This window comes from Balaenoptera physalus (assembly GCF_965194825.1).
Source record: "Balaenoptera physalus genome assembly, chromosome: 9".
NCBI classification, from domain to species: Eukaryota; Metazoa; Chordata; class Mammalia; order Artiodactyla; family Balaenopteridae; genus Balaenoptera; species Balaenoptera physalus.
The window spans coordinates 98258430-98274999 of NC_138888.1; the positions used below are offsets into that span (position 1 = coordinate 98258430).

The following is a 16570-nucleotide window of genomic DNA, read 5'->3' on the forward strand; positions in this document are numbered from 1 at the left end:
TTATCTAACATAGGAGATTGAATGTCAACTAAGTACAAGAATCGTTACACGTAAAATAAACCTAGAAGGTATGTCTTTGCATTGAAGATCATTTTCAGAATGATACTTTATGAGCATGGCAGGGACTATATATACATTTCATCATGTTTCTCAATACCTCATGTCAAAGCATATATGCAATAAGTGCTAAAATAGAAAAAAAAATCAATAAAACTACAATATTCCCAGATATCTAAACTATCTGCCCAGCATTTTAAATTTATTTAAATATTAAAAAAAGTTATTCATCAATTTAAGTTCTGACATTCCAATCAATGAACATGCAAAGCTTTATTTAAAAAAAATAATAATTCATACACTGTTCATGGAAGTGTAATATGGTACAATCATTTTGAGAAAAGGTCTGGCAGTTTCTTAAAAAGTTAAACATATATCTTCCCTAATCCAGCATTAAGTCCATAACACATTTATATAAGAATATACATAATAGCCAAAATCTGGAAATAGCCCAGAAGTCCATCAAAAGATAATGGATAAACAAACTGTAGTATATTCGTAAAATGGAATACTACTCAACAACAAAAAGCAATGAACCACTGCTAAGAGAATGGATGAATACTAAAAACATTAAGACGGGTGAAAGGAAACAGAAACAAAGGGTCCATACTGTATGATCTCAATTATATTAAGTTCTAGAACAAGCAAAATTTATCTATGGTTTTTTTAAAAATTAGAGCAGAGGTTGCCTGAGGTGCTGGGGATTGATTAGGAAGGGACAGGAGAGAACTTCCTGGGGTGATGATAACTTTCTGATGGGGGTTTAAAAAGATCCACATGCCGCAACTAAAAATCCTGCTTGCCTCAAGGAAGATCCCGCACACGGCAACAAAGAACACACGTGTGACAGCAAAGAACCCACATGCCGCAACTAAGACCCAACACAACCAAATAAATGAAGAAAACAAAAAAACAAACGACACAAGTGTAGTCATTTGTCAAAACTCATCAAATGCTACGTTTAAGATGTGTGCGTTCACTGTTTGCAAATCTTACCTAAAAAATCACACACGCAAATAAATATCGAACTCCAGTTCATAATATTCATGCTGAAGTGTTTATGGGTAAAGTATTCTAATTAGTTCCGCAACTTGTTTTATTTTATTTAAAAAATTTTTAAAACAAATATTTATTTATTTGGCTGCGTCAGGTCTTCACAGAATCTTTGTTGGGGCATGCAGGATCTTTGGTTGCAGTGCACGGGCTCCAGAGCACATGGGCTCAGTAGTTGTGGAGCGTGGGCTTAGTTGCCTGGCAGCATGTGGGATCTTAATTCCCCGACCAGGGATCAAACCCGCGTCCACTGCATTGGAAGGTGGATTCTTAACCACTGGACCACCAGGGAAGTCCCCATCCACAACTTGTTTTAAAATAACAGTTTTCTTAAAAAAAAAGAATTTTTGGATGGATAGATGGATAAATATGTGATAAAGCAAATATAGCAAAACATTAATTGTAGAATGTAGGTGGTAGGCATATGAATGTTTACTATAAAATTCTTTCAACTTTTTCTGTATATTTTTGAAGGATTTCAAAATATTAAGTTTAAACCCACTTGAAAAAATTCCTCCGGGTGGTTAAGCTACCCAACTCAGTATGCTTAAGTTCATTGTTTTCATTGTTTCTAATTTTAGGTATTGGAATTAAATTTTAATTTAGCTTTGTTTCATAAATTTATAAAGCATTCACATGGTTCCAAAGTCAAAGCTACAGAAAAAAGTATTCTTAGGGAAATACAGCTTCCCTTTATGTTCCCTCTACACTCTTCTCTCCTTCCCTGATTGGAAACCCTATAATTGTTTTCAGTTCACCTTTCATTTTTAAAAAGTACAAGTAAATACATATATATATATATATATATATATATATATATATATATATATATATATTCATATGCAACACCCCCTCTTTAAGATAAAAAATACACTTTTCTATTTTCACTTAATAAGATATCTAGGCTATCATTCCATAGCTCTATGCAGAGATAGCACTCATTCCTCTTTTTAAAAAAATCTTATACTGTTTTTAAAGGTTACTTTCCATTTACAGTTACTACAAAATATTAGCTGTACTTCCCGTGTTGTACACTATGTCCTTGTAGCCCATCTTATATCCAGTAGTTTGCCCCTCCCCCCACTGATTACCACTCATTTGTTCTCTATATCTGTAAGTCTTCTTTTTTGTTATCTTCACTAGTTTGTTTTATTTTTTAGATTCTACATATAAATTATGTCATACAGTATTTGTCTTTCTCTGTCTGACTTATTTCACTTAGCGTAATGCCCTCCAAGTCCATCCATGTTGCTGCAAATGGCAAAATTAAGTTCTTTTTTTTATGGCTGAGTAGTATTCCCCCGTCTTCTTTACCCATTCATCTGTTGATGGACACTTAGGTTGCTTCTGTATCTTGGCAACTGTGAATAATGCTGCTGTGAACATTGAGGTGCACGTATCTTTTCAAATTAGTGTTTTTGTTTTTTTTTGAGCACCCATTCCTTTTTACAGTCTGTTTTTACAGCTGGTTGAGGAATAGTAAATCCATATCTAATTTTGCTGGTATTGCCAAAATCACCTCCATATAGAATTCACCAATTTGCATTCCCACAGCAGTGTATGAGAGTACCCATTTCACCCTCAGCTTTAACAACAGAACTCATTAAACCCTTTGGAATTTTTGCCAATAATCCAGAAAGAGAGAAATGATATTTCAACATAGTTGTTTACAATAAACTTTTAATTTTAGAATAGTTTAAGATTTGCAGAAAAAGTACAAAGATAGTATAGAGAGTTCCTATATACCGCATACCTTTTTCCCATTATTAGCATCTTACATTAATATGACACATTTGTCATAATTAATGAACCAATATTTATGTAGTCTTGTTAATTAAAGTCCATACTTTACTCAGATTTCCTTGGTTTTTCCCTAATGTCCTTTTTCTGTTCCAAGATCCCATCTAGGACACCACATTGCATTTAGTTGTCACATCTCCTTAGCCTCCTCTTGACTGTGACAGTTTCTCAGTCTTGCCTTGTATTTGATGACCTTGACAGTTTTGAGGAGTATCAGTCAGATATTTTGTGGAACGTCCCTCATTTGGCACGTGTCTCATGCTTTTCTTGTGGGTTAGACTGGAGTTCTGAGTTTGGTGGAGGAGGACCGCAGAGTTGAAATGCCATTCTCATCATATGACATCAAGGGTACATCGTGAGTATGACTTAGCACTGCTGGCATGGACCTTGATCACCTGGCTGAGGGAGTGTTTGCCAGGTTTCTCCACTGTTAAGATCCTCTCTTTCCCCCTTTTCATACTGTGTTATTTGGAAGGAAGTCACTGTGCGCAGCTCACACTTTAGCTCACCTCTTTATTTTTTAAAAAATTATTTTATTTATTTTTATTCGTTTGTGCCGGGTCTGAGTTGCGTCTCGCGTGCTCCTTAGTTGCGGCATGCAAACTCTTAGTTGCGGCATGCATGTGGGATCTAGTTCCCTGAGCGGGGATCAAACCCAGGCCCCCTGCATTGGGAGCGTGGAGTCTTAACCACTGGACCACCAGCGAAATCCCTAAGCTCACCTCTTTAAGCGCAGAGTATTTACACAAATTATTTGATATTCTGCATGGGAGATTTATCTCTTCTCTCCCATTTATTTATTTACTTAAATCATATCAGTATGGACTCATGGATATTTGTCTCATATTTTGGGCTATAAGTCAATACTGCTTTCATTTTGTTGCTTAAATTGTTCCAGCTTTGGCCTTGAGGAGCTCTTTCATTTGGCTCCTGTGTCCTTTCGACAAACGTCCCATAATTGTGGGTTTTGTTTTGTTTTCAGCACTAACTCACTTTCTCGTACTACAAGATGCTCCAGGCTCATCTTGTGTATTTCTTGCTTCAGCCCTAGAATCAGCCATTTCTCCAAGGAACCCTGTATCCTTTCATTGGAGAGTGTACTAGAAGCATGATCTGGGTGCTGTGTGTGTTCTGCTACTAGGGTGTCATCCCTCTCAGCTGGAGTAGCGAGGAAATAGATGTATGATTACTAACCCCAGCACATGCACAGCTCTATAGGTATTTCCATATGTCACCACCTGCATCTGTCTTAAGTGGGTATATGAGTTCATACTGATGTCTCCAGCTGTAATCCATTTATCACGTGGCTCGTTCTACCTTCTCTCCTTGCTCTCTGTAACCTCTCATTCCAACAGTGAGAAACCTGGCTCCCACCATCTGCCACCCACCTCCTCCGCTGTTGCTTGTTCAGTTCCAATCCACATGTATGGATGGTTCGGAATTGTAAATCCATCCCCCTGTGTGCACAGTGCATGTGTACAGTTCCTTTTGCCTTCAGTCTTACAGACCCCATTTCCAAAGTAACTTAGGTCAACACCTTTTGCCCCCATGCCCTTCAGGGAGTTTGTGTCATACATTCGTAATACAGTTAGAGTATCTTCACAGTCTGCATTACTTCTTGAGATCCCTTGACCTTCTAAATGACTCTTTAACAGTTTGTGTATGTTAAGGTTCACTCTCTGTGCCATGAAGTTCTATTGGTTTTGACAAATGCATTGCATCGTGTATCTACCATTACGTGATACCAATAGTTTCACTTCCCTAAAAAGTCCCTGTGCTTCACTTATTCAACCCTCCGCATCCCAAACCTCTGGCAACCGCTGACCTGTTTACCATCTCTATAGTTTGCCTTTTTCAGAATGGCATAAATGGATGTTGTAAATGGATTTATACAGCAGCTATGAGCACACCTATCTGTGCCACCTTCTCCATATATTTCTTGTCTGTATATTGTGTAGGCTTTAGTATACTCTTTATTCTGTCCCCCCCAAAATCTTTGTCTGTCCTTGAGCTATACCATATTGTCATACATAATGTGACTTTATAAGTCTTGATATCTGCTCTCCCACTTTGTCCTTCTTAAAGAGTGTTTTAGATATTCTTGACCCTTTTATTTTCATAAAAATGCTGGTATCATCTTGTCAAGGTCTACAGAAACATTTTTTTTTGGAGTTTTGATTGTGAGTGCATTGACCCTATAGATGAATTTGGGGAGACTTGATATATTTACAATAATGAGTCTTCTAATTCATGTGCAGGTGCACATCTCCATTTATTTAGATTTCCTCTAATAATTTTCAGTGAAGTTTTTGAATTTTCTCCACAGAAAGTTTATATGTCTTTTGTTAGATTTACTCATAGGCAATTGTAACTTTTTATTATGAAAAATTTTAAACCAATAGAAAAGTAGACTGAAGAATATATTGAACTCACGCATACCTGTCACCCAGCTTCTTTTGTATTTTCTACATATACAGTTGTATCATCTATCAGTAATGATAGCTTTGTTTCTCTCTTTCCAGTGATATAACCCTATTTTTCCTTCTCTTACTGTGCTTGCTAGGTTAGCCAGTGCATGTTGAACAGAAATGGGGATATCACACAGCCTGCCTTCCTGATTTCAAAGGAAAAACTTCAACTATTTACATTAGATTATCATGTTGCTGTGTTTTTTTTAAAATAATCTACCTGTTATTAGATCAAGTTTCCATCCACATTTAACTTACTGAGAGGTGTTTTCTTTTAATGATGAATGAATGTTAAATTTTATTAGCTGTACTTTCTGCTTCTGTTGAGTTGATCATATGTTTTTCCCCTCTTCTGTTAATGTGACAGATTATATTGATTGATTTTTAAAATTATAAACCAATTTCTGATTAAAACCAGATAGTGATAGGATGGTCAGAGCTTAAAAGAGCTATCCATGGTTAAAACTTGGGGAGAAGGGGGAGATCATTCTATTCTTACATAAACTCCCAAAAAATAGAAAAAAAGGAAATGTTCCCTGGTTCATTTTACATGAATACCCAAACTTGCAAGGATGGTATAAAAGGATAAACAAAAAACTTCAATCAATCAATTCAAATTATTGTTGAAACAAAACATCAACAGACTGTATTTAGCAATATATAAAAGGCAATAAATACATCTTACCATGGCTAAATGTATTAAGCTCTGAGTTGTCCCCCCAATTTTTTTTCTATCTTGGCACATTGTTTGCTTGTTCAAATCACTTGTTTTAATATGTAATCACATTGTTCATCTGTTCACTTCTTTTGGTCTATCTCCCCCTAGAAATTTTTCAGGATGATATTTTAATGAAGGAAATCATTTAAATATTGTGTTGTTTATATTGCTTGTTTTTGGTAAAGTGCTTTTCTATTTTTCTTTTGGAAATTAAGAAGAAACATGGCGTCTGTCCTTCTCTCACATTGAAAAGGAAATTTTGAAAAATCACGGACAATCTAAAACATGCTGTGAAATTGATGGAGTGAAATGTTGCAGGTAACCTCCTTATTTTGTGAAATGACAGATTATCAATAGAATGCTTAGTTCTTTGTTGACTCCGTAGTTTAAACCTGAAGATGATCATTGCTGGGTTTAGTCCTGGGGGCAGTCATGGCTGGATTGACCTGGAGTATTAGAGTGTAAGAATGAAACCAAGGAAGCCAGGTCCAAGGGACTAAGGAAAGAGTGTTGTTAGAAGGCAATGGTGGGACTTCCCTGGTGGTCCAGTGGTTAAGACTCTAAGCTCCCAACACAGGGGGCCCGGGTTTGATCCCTGGTCAGGGAACTAGATCCCGCATGCCGCAACTAAGAGCCTGCATGCCACAACTAAAAGATCCCGCACGCGGCAACGAAGATCCCGCGTGCGTGCCACAGCTAAGACCCAGCACAGCCAAACAAATAAATAAATAAATAAAAATTTAAATAAAAAAAAAGAAGGCAATGCTGGGGAGCATAGTCCTGAGCGTGGATTATATGGATGTGGATGTATGAAAGCAGGACAGAGCGAAGGGTGTGAACGCTAGTCATGACTAGCCGTGACAGTTGGATTTGTCTTAGTGTTCTGGTTGCTTCAAGGTAATGACTATTAATGTTGCATAACGGCAGGAGACCAAAGGACCACTCTTATTGGATGCTGGTGCTTGCTTTGAGGTGGTTTGGCTGTGTTGAAGGCCAGGGACTGACCCGCTAAATTTGAAACAACACTGAGAGATGGGTAATTATTTTTCTCGGTAGCATATACACCATAAAGAACTGAGCTTGAAAAGGAATCATTCATTTGAGTTTCTAAAGTTGTCTGGAATAAGGATCACAAAAGTTAAAAGGTTAAAACAAGAATGCCCAATGTGCAGGCACAGGAAGTTCTCTAAGGCTTCATATGCAGGCTTTGAAGCAAGCATTAAGAAAAGTATATTGTTGATTAGGCTTAGTAATTTTATAAACATTAAATTTTGTCAACTGCTAAGTAACTGGATGATTAATGTAAACCAAAATAAGACAAAATCATTTTATAAAAATTAAAACAAGATTTTTCTAGGTACTAAATAACTGGATGAATAATATAAATATCTGCCGGTTTCATGTAGTTGAATTAATCCTGATAGAATAAAATATTTAAGCTAGGAATGGGAAGAGGAAAGGAAAAAATAGGTTCTTGAAACTTTAAAGCATGTATTTGAAGAAATAATTAGGTTTTAGAATGACTCTGTAATTATATTATTTATATATACTGGGGTGGCCAAAAGGTTCGTTCAGCTTTTTCCATAAGATGGCTCTAGTAGCACTTAGTTGTCTTTAACATCATTTGAAACAATTTTGTTAGATTGTATTGACAGCTGTCATATCAGTGTCCATTTTTAAAAGAACATCAAAATCGGTGAATTTTTGTGTATCCATTTTAATCTTGAAGATGGAAGAAAAAAAGCAACATTTTTGGCATATTATGCTTCATTATTTCAAGAAAGGTAAAAACGCAACTGAAACGCAAAAAAAGATTTGTGCAGCGTGTGGAGAAGGTGCTGTGACTGCTCTAACATGTCAGTAGTGGTTTGTGAAGTTTCGTGCTGGAGATTTCTCACTGGACGATGCTCCACGGTTGGGTAGACTAGTTGAAGTTGATAGCGATCAAATCGAGACATTAACTGAGAACAATCAATGTTATACCACGTGGGAGATAGCCAACATACTCAAAATATCCAAATCAAGCATTGAAAATCATTTGCACCAGCTTGGTTATGTTCACTGCTTTGGTGTTTAACTTATGGGTTCCACATAAGTTAAGTGAAAAAACCTTCTTGACCATATTTCCGCCATGTGATTCTCTATTGAAATGTAATGAAAACGTTCCGTTTTTAAAACAAATTTGTGACGGGTGATGAAAAGTGGATACTGTACAATAATGTGAAACGGAAGAGATCGTGGGGCAAGGGAAATGAACTACCACCAACCACATCAAAGGCTGGTCTTCATTCAAAGAAGGTGATGGTGTGTATATGGTGGATTGGAACGGAGTCCCCTATTATGAGCTCCTTCTGGAAAACCAAACAATTCCAACAGTACGGCTCCCAATTAGACCAACTGAAAGCAGCACTCGACGAAAAGCATCCAGAATTAGTCAACAGAAAACGCATAATCTTCCATCAGGGTAATGCAAGACCTCATATTTCTTTGATGACCAGGCGAAAACTGTTACAGCTTAGCTGGGAAGTTCTGATTCATCTGCCATATTCAGCAGACATTGCACCTGCGGATTTCCATTTATTTCGGTCTTTACAAAATTCTCTTAATGGAAAAAATTTCGATTCCCTGGAAGACTGTAACAGTTCTGGGACCTGGAACAGTTCTTTGCTCAAAAAGATAAAAAAGTTTTGGGAAGATGGAATTATGAAGTTGCCTGAAAAATGGCAGAAGGTAGTGGAACAAAACAGTGAAGTGAATACGTTGTTCAATAAAGTTCTTGGTGAAAATGAAAAATGTGTCTTTTATTTTTACTTAAAAACCAAAGGAACTTTTTGGCCAACCCAATATCTTTATTGTTTTTTGTTATCTATATGTATTATAATATCTGTATTGTTTACTCTATCTATATGTTTTTTCCTGTAAGATACCTAAAGTTCTTTGTGGAATGAAACAGGTTGTAAAGAAGTAAAAATAAATGGTTTTCTTTTTTATTCAACAGGAAAGAGTGTTTAAAACTAATGAAGTATCTTTTAGAACAACTGAAAAAAAAGTTTGGAAACCGAAAGGAATTGGATAAGTTCTGTTCTTATCATGTGAAAACTGCCTTCTTTCACGTCTGTACCCAGGACCCAGATGACAGTCAGTGGCACTCCAAGGATTTGGAGCTCTGCTTTGATAACTGTGTGACATACTTTCTTCAGTGCCTCAAGACAGAACAACTTGAGAATTATTTCATTCCTGAAGTCAATCTCTTCTCTCGAGACCATATTGACAAGCTAAGTAAAGAATTTCTGTCAAAGCAAATTGAATATGAAAGAAACAATGGATTTCCAGTTTTTGGTGAATTTTGAAATTATATTTTTAAAAAGAATCAAGAATTAGAGTGACTTTATAATCATTGAAATGCGTCACAGCGATGATTGACTAAAATGAATGTGAATGATTATTCAGCTCTCCGTTTCTCTTCATAAACTCTAATCAATATAAAAGGATGGTTTATCCTAGGAAACAGATTATTCAAGGAATAAGAAGCAAAGGAGTATTTAAAATATACAAGCTTTACCGGAGTGGTATGAAAAGAAGGACAAAATACATACCACCTCAATTAAATTCATCAAGCACTGACTGAACACCACTTCTCACCTAGCACAGATGTGTGGAAGGAGGCAAGGTCATTGCCTCCACGAACTGGTAGGTTTTGTTTAACATACGAATATGTTTGGAAGCCATGTCCTGTCCTATGTGTTAGGACAGGTAAGAAGGAAATGAAAAAATAGGTTCTGTGTGTCCCGGGAAATTCTTAATCTTTCATAGAAAAATATAGGATACTTTTCTACACATGGCTAAATATAAAACATAACTTACTTTCTTTTGTTTTAAGTAATACTTTTATATGTATTTCTGAAAAGGCAATACATACATGGTACAAAACTCAAAGAAAAGGGTGTGGAATAAAATGTCACCCTCTCTCCTCTGCACTTAGGCAGCATTCAGCTTGAGGCAGTTGCTGTCTGTTAACTTTTTCCTATTCAGATATTTTGCACATTTTCTTACTGGCTTTTTTATTGTTTTCTCATTGTCATCTTGTTGTCATTCTCATATCATGAATAACTTCTGTGTAGACTGTCTATACCAATTTTTGTGTCTTCTAGTGAGAAAGGTTTTTTTTTTTTTTTTTTTTTTTTTTTTAGTGAGAAAGGTTTTAAAATTTAAATTTTGAATGTATCAGTCTTCTCCTTTCTGCTTGTGCATTTTATGTATCTTTAACAACCTAATGTGTTGGAACGTACTAAAAGTTGGACATTTGGAGGAGACTTTTGGGGACAGTGTATGATAAATAAACAGAAACTTAGGCAAACAAAAAACTCCAAGCTACTTTTAACTCCAGGAAAAAATGTATGTGTGCAAGAAAAGAAAACTAATCATAGTCTAATTTGAGAATATTGCTCAACTGTATTTGTGAAGTCAAAGTAATATTATAACTATTGACTATTAACCCTATCAGGATTATGATTAGTTATATGGAGAGGATAGGGCCTGAGTGCTTGTGAGTGATGGTGGTAGAGGGGGTTGGACTATATTAGTTTCCTACAACTTACCACAAACTTCATGGCTTAAAACAGTACACATTTATTATCTCACAGTTTCTGTGGATTAGGATTCTGGGCATGGTTGTGCACAGGGCCTCACAAGGCTTCAGTCAAGGTGTCAGTTGGGGCTGCAGTCTTATCTGAGGCATAACTGGAGAAAGATCCACTTCATTGGCAGTATTCAGTTTCTTACAGTTTTAAGACTGAGAACTTCAGTTACTGTTGGCCAGAGATTGCCCTCAGCTGCTAGAAACTGCCTTCAGTTCCCTGCCATGTAAACTCCCAGCATTGGCAGCCCATAACATGGCAGCACTTCAAAGCTGGGAGAGAGGGAGAGACTCCAGCAAGAGGGTGCAACAGTCTTATTTAACATAATTGCATACACGTGATCATGTACATCCCATAACCTTTACCATATAATTGGTTGGAAGCGAGTGACTGGTCCCACCCATGCTCAAGGGGAGGGGAGTCACTTAAGAGTGTGATGTCAGTTTAAACAACTGTATAGTTAGGGGGAAAACTCTACCCACAAGACTACTCTCACTTCTGACATCAGTCGCAGTTTCAGGAGATTCTCCAAATCATTCTCAGGTTTGATAATTCACTGGAAAGACAAAACTCAACTGAAACCAGTATATTCATGGTTACAGTTTATTACAGGGTAAGGATATAGGTTAAAATTAGCTAAGGGAAAAAGCACATAAAGCAGAGTCCATGATGGTACCAAACACAGGCATTCTTTTTTCCCTGGGGAGCCATGGATACATTTTATCTCTTGGCATCAATGTATAACAATACACAGTGAATATTGCCGACCAGGGAAACTCACCTAAGCTGCAGTGTTCACAGTTTTTATTGGAGCTCAGTGGTTGGCTTGATTTAATGCTGTTTTTCAGTTTTGGTATCAGTTATCTTAGCTTTATGAGTTGAAGAGTTTTTCAACTTTTCATCTTTTATTTCCAGAAGGTATGCCAGATTTACCGTCTTGAAAGCCCTTGATTACTTTTCCTGTTTCTTCTGTTTTACTTATTCAGCTTAACTACCTGAGTTAATTTTACTAATTTAGGAAAATATAGTCACACTTGTGAATTCATATTTGACATACAGTGTTCTTACTAAAGAATCAGCTGTTGGTTTTCACTGAACACTGTATTTTCAAATTTGTTAATTTCTGCTTTTACCTTTCTTCCTTTCTTTTCTCCTATCAGTCTTCCTATCAGTAATACCAGGAAATTATTATTGCATAAATGAATAATGTAGGATTAGGTGATGAGGGCCTAACTAATTATACACATATATAAATACTAAATGTTAATATGAGTAATTATCATATAGGGAACAGAACACTGTACACATAAGGGAAGGTAGGGGAACATGATTAGTCAAAGAAGCTTTCATGGAAATCAGTTTACCTAGGATTTGTTTCAGCATGGAGTGCTACACTAAAATGTAAGAAACAGCCGTTGTGTATTTTGGTCCCATGAAATCCTTTTACTGTTTCATTTCAAAGTAGGTTAAGTATAAGAAAAGTACCAAGGGACTTCCCTGGTAGTCCGGTGGTTAAGAATCTGCCTTCCAATGCAGGGGATGAGGGTCCAATCTCTGGTTGGGGAACTGGGATCCCACATACAGGGCAACTAAGCCTGTACGCCACAACTACTGAGCCTGCGGGCCTCAACTAGAGAGCCTGCATGCCACAAACTACAGAGCCCATGCGCTCTGGGGCCCGCACACCGCAACGAAGAGCCCTTGCGCTCTGGAGCCCACGCCATAACTAGAGAGAGGCCCGCACACCACAACAAAGAGCCTGCTCACCACAAGAGCCTGCACGCCGCAACGAAGATCGCGTGGGCCGCGACTGAGACCCGATGCAGCCAAAAATAAATAAATAAAATAGATAAATATTAAAAAAAAGAAAAGTACCAAATACTATTTGATAACCACAAAATTAAAGGGCTATTGAGACAGACATATCAGCTTGTCTTTTATCATAGAAACAAATTTACTGTGTTAACAGCATCTTTTTCACTGCTATGACAACATCTGAACAAGCTTTAAATGTTTTAAAGACTGACCTTAATATAGCAACATTATAGGAGACAAAATTTATTTTTATTTCTTTAAATAAAGATAGTAAAATATGAACTTTTAATGCTACAGTCCTTAAGATCCATACAAAAATTTTCAACTCAAGGTTATATTTGATTTTATGAAAGTATAAAATATTGAATTCTACATTTTTTAAAAGAAGTTTTTTAACATCTTTATTGGAGTATAATTGCTTTACAGTGGTGTGTTAGTTTCTGCTTTATAACAAAGTGAATCAGCTACATATATATACATACATCCTCACGTCTCCTCCCTCTTGCATCTGCCTCCCACCCTCCCTATCCCATCCCTCTAGGTGGTCACAAAGCACCAAGATGATCTCCCTGTGCTATGCAGCTGCTTCCCACTAGCTATCCATTTTACATGTGGTAGTGTATATATGTCCATGCTACTCTCTCACTTCGTCCCACCTTACCCTTCCGCCTTCCCGTGTCCTCAAGTCCATTCTCTATGTCTGCATCTTTATTCCTGTCCTGCCCCTAGGTTCTTCAGAACCTTTTTTTGTTTTTTTTAAGATTCCATATATATGTGTTGGCATACGGTACTCTTTTTCTCTTTCTGACTTAACTTCACTCTGTATGACAGACTCTAAGTCCATCCACCGCACTACAAATAACTCAATTTCGTTTCTTTTTATGGCTGAGTAATATTCCATTGTATATATATGCCACATCTTCTTTATCCATTCATCTGTCGATGTGCACTTAGGTGGCTTCCATGTCCTGGCTATTGTACATAGAGCTGCAATGAACATTGTGTTACATGACTCTTTTTAAATTATGGTTTTCTCAGGGTATATGCCCAGTAGTGGGATTGCTGGGTCATATGGTAGTTCCATTTTTAGTTTTTTAAGGAACCTCCATACTGTTCTCCATAGTGGCTGTATCAATTTACATTCCCACCAACAGTGCAAGAGGGTTCCCTTTTCTCCACACCCTCTCCAGCATTTATTCTTTGTAGATTTTCTGATGATGGCCATTCTGACTAGTGTGAGGTGAAACCTCATTGTACTTTTGATTTGCATTTCCCTAATGATTAGTGATGTTGAGCATCCTTTCATGTGTTTGTTGGCAATCAGTATATCTTCTTTGAAGAACTGTCTCTTTAGGTCTTCTGCCCATTTTTGGATTGGGTTGTTTTTCTGATGTTGAGCTGCATGAGCTGCTTGTAAATTTTGGAGATTCACCCTTTATCAGTTGCTTCATTTGCAAATATTTTCTTCCATTCTGAGGGTTGTCTTTTCGTCTTGTTTATGTTTTCCTTTGCTGTGCAAAAGCTTTTAAGTTTCATTAGGTCACATTTGTTTATTTTTGTTTTTATTTCCATTTCTCTAGGAGGTGGGTCAAAAAGGATCTTGCTGTGATTTATGTCATCGAGTGTTCTGCCTATGTTTTCCTCTAAGAGTTTTATAGTGTCTGGCTTTACATTTAGGTCTCTAATCCATTTTGAGTTATTTTTGTGTATGGTGTTAGGGAGTGTTCTAATCTCATTCTTTTAAATGTAGCTGTCCAGTTTTCCCAGCACCACTTATTGAAGAGGCTGTCTTCTCTCCATTGTATATTCTTGCCTCCTTTATCAAAAATAAGCTGACCATATGTGCATGGGTTTATCTCTGAGCTTTCTATCCTGTTCCACTGATCTATATTTCTGTTTTTCTGCCAGTACCATACTGTATTGAATACTGTAGCTTTGTAGTATAGTCTGAAGTCTGGGAGCTTGATTCCTCCAGCTCCGTTTTTCTTTCTCAAGATTGCTTTGGCTATTCGGGGTCTTTTGTGTTTCCATACAAATTGTGAAAATTTTTGTTCTAGTTCTGTGAAGAATGCCATTGGTAGTTTGATAGGGATTGCACTGAATCTGTAGATTGCTTTGGGTAGTATAGTCATTTTCACAATGTTGATTCTTCCAATCCAAGAACATGGTATATCCCTCCATCTGTTTGTATCATCTTTAATTTCTTTCATCAGTGTCTTATAGTGCATACAGGTGCATACAGGTCTTTATAGTGCATCAGTGTCTTATAGTGCATACAGTTCTGCATACAGGTCTTTTGTCTCCTTAGGTAGGTTTATTCCTAGGTATTTTATTCTTTTTGTTGCAGTGGTAAATGGGAGTGTTTCCTTAATTTCTCTTTCAGAGTTTTCATCATTAATGTATAGGAATGCAAGAGATTTCTGCGCATTAATTTTGTATCCTGCTACTTTACAAAATTCATTGATAAGCTCTAGTAGGTTTCTGGTAGCATCTTTAGGATTCTCTATGTATAGTATCATGTCACCTGCAAACAGTGACAGCTTTATTTCTTCTTTTCCGATTTGGATTCCTTTTATTTCTTTTTCTTCTCTGATTGCTGTGGCTAAAGCTTCCAAAACTATGTTGAATAATAGTGGTGAGAGTGGACAACCTTGTCTTCTTCCTGATCTTAGAGGAAACGGTTTTGGTTTTTCACCATTGAGAACGATGTTGCCTGTGGGTTTGTCATATAGAGCCTTTATTATGTTGAGGTAAGTTCCCTCTATGCCTACTTTCTGGAGGGTTTTTATCATAAATGGGTGTTGAATTTTGTCAAAACCTTTTTCTGCATCTATTGAGATGATCATGGTTTTTCTCCTTCATTTTGTTAATATGGTTTATCACATTGATTGATTTGCCTATACTGAAGAATCCTTGCATTCCTGGGATAAACCCCACTTGATCATGGTGTATGAGCCTTTTAATGTGCTGGTGGATTTTGTTTGCTAGTATTTTGTTGAGGATTTTTGCATCTATGTTCAACAGTGATATTGGCCTGTAGTTTTCTTTCTTTGTGACATCTTTGTCTGGTTTTAGTATCAGGGTGATGGGGGCCTCGTATAAAGAGTTTGGGAGTGTTCCTCCCTCTGCTATATTTTGGAAGAGTTTGAGAAGGATAGGTGTTAGCTCTTCTCTAAATGTTTGATAGAATTCACCTGTGAAGCCATCTGGTCCTGGGCTTCTGTTTGTTGGAAGATTTTTAATCACAGTTTCAATTTCAGTGCTTGTGATTGTTTATATTTTCTGTTTCTTCCTGGTTCAGTCTCAGAAGACTCTGCTTTCCTAAGAATTCTAAGAATTTGTCCATTTCATCCATGTTGTCCATTTTTTTGGAATATAGTTGCTTGTAGTAATCTCTCATGATCCTTTATATTTCTGCAGTGTCAGTTATTATTTCTCCTTTTTCATTTCTAATTCTACTGATTTGAGTCTTCTCCCTTTTTTTCTTGATGAGACTGGCTAGTGGTTTATCTATTTCACTGATCTTCTCAAAGAACCAGCTTTTAGTTTTATTGATCTTTGCTACTGTTTCCTTCATTTCTTTTTCATTTATCTCTGATCTGATCTTTATGCTTTCTTTCCTTCTGCTAACTTTGGGAGTTTTTTGTTCGTCTTTCTCTAATTGCTTTAGGTGTAAGGTTAGGTTGTTTATTTGAGATGTTTCTTGTTTCATGAGGTAGGATTGTATTGCTATAAGCTTCCCTCTTAGAACTGCTTTTGCTGCATCCCATAGGTTTTGGACCATCGTGTTTTCATTGTCATTTGTTTCTAGGTATTTTTTGGTTTCCTCTTTGATTATTTCAGTCATCTCTTGGTTATTAAGTAATGTATTGTTTAGCCTCCATGTGTTTGTATTTTTCCAGATTTTTTCCTGTAATTGATATCTAGTCTCATAGCATTGTGGTCGGAAAAGATACTCGATACAATTTCAGTTTTCTTAAATTTACCAAGGCTTGATTTGTGACCCAAGATATGATCTATCC

General features: G+C 36.7%; 1 protein-coding gene across 6 annotated transcripts in view; it reads left to right on the forward strand.

Moving 5' to 3' along the window:
- CGAS (cyclic GMP-AMP synthase) overlaps positions 1–16570 on the forward strand; it is a 65311-nt gene that overhangs the window by 13538 nt on the left and 35203 nt on the right. For 3 of the 6 annotated variants that reach the window (XR_014267179.1, XR_014267180.1, XR_014267181.1), the window contains exons 4-5: positions 6312–6414; positions 9095–9786. Coding sequence is in view for 2 of the 6 variants with exons in the window: in XM_082474225.1 (XP_082330351.1) it covers positions 6312–6414; positions 9095–9446 (455 nt within the window). In the remaining 4 variants the exon portion in view is untranslated. Of the gene's footprint in view, positions 1–6311; positions 6415–9094; positions 9883–12269; positions 14762–16570 lie in introns of those variants that run through there. The other 3 variants (XM_082474225.1, XM_082474224.1, XR_014267182.1) reach the window with 2 other exon arrangements.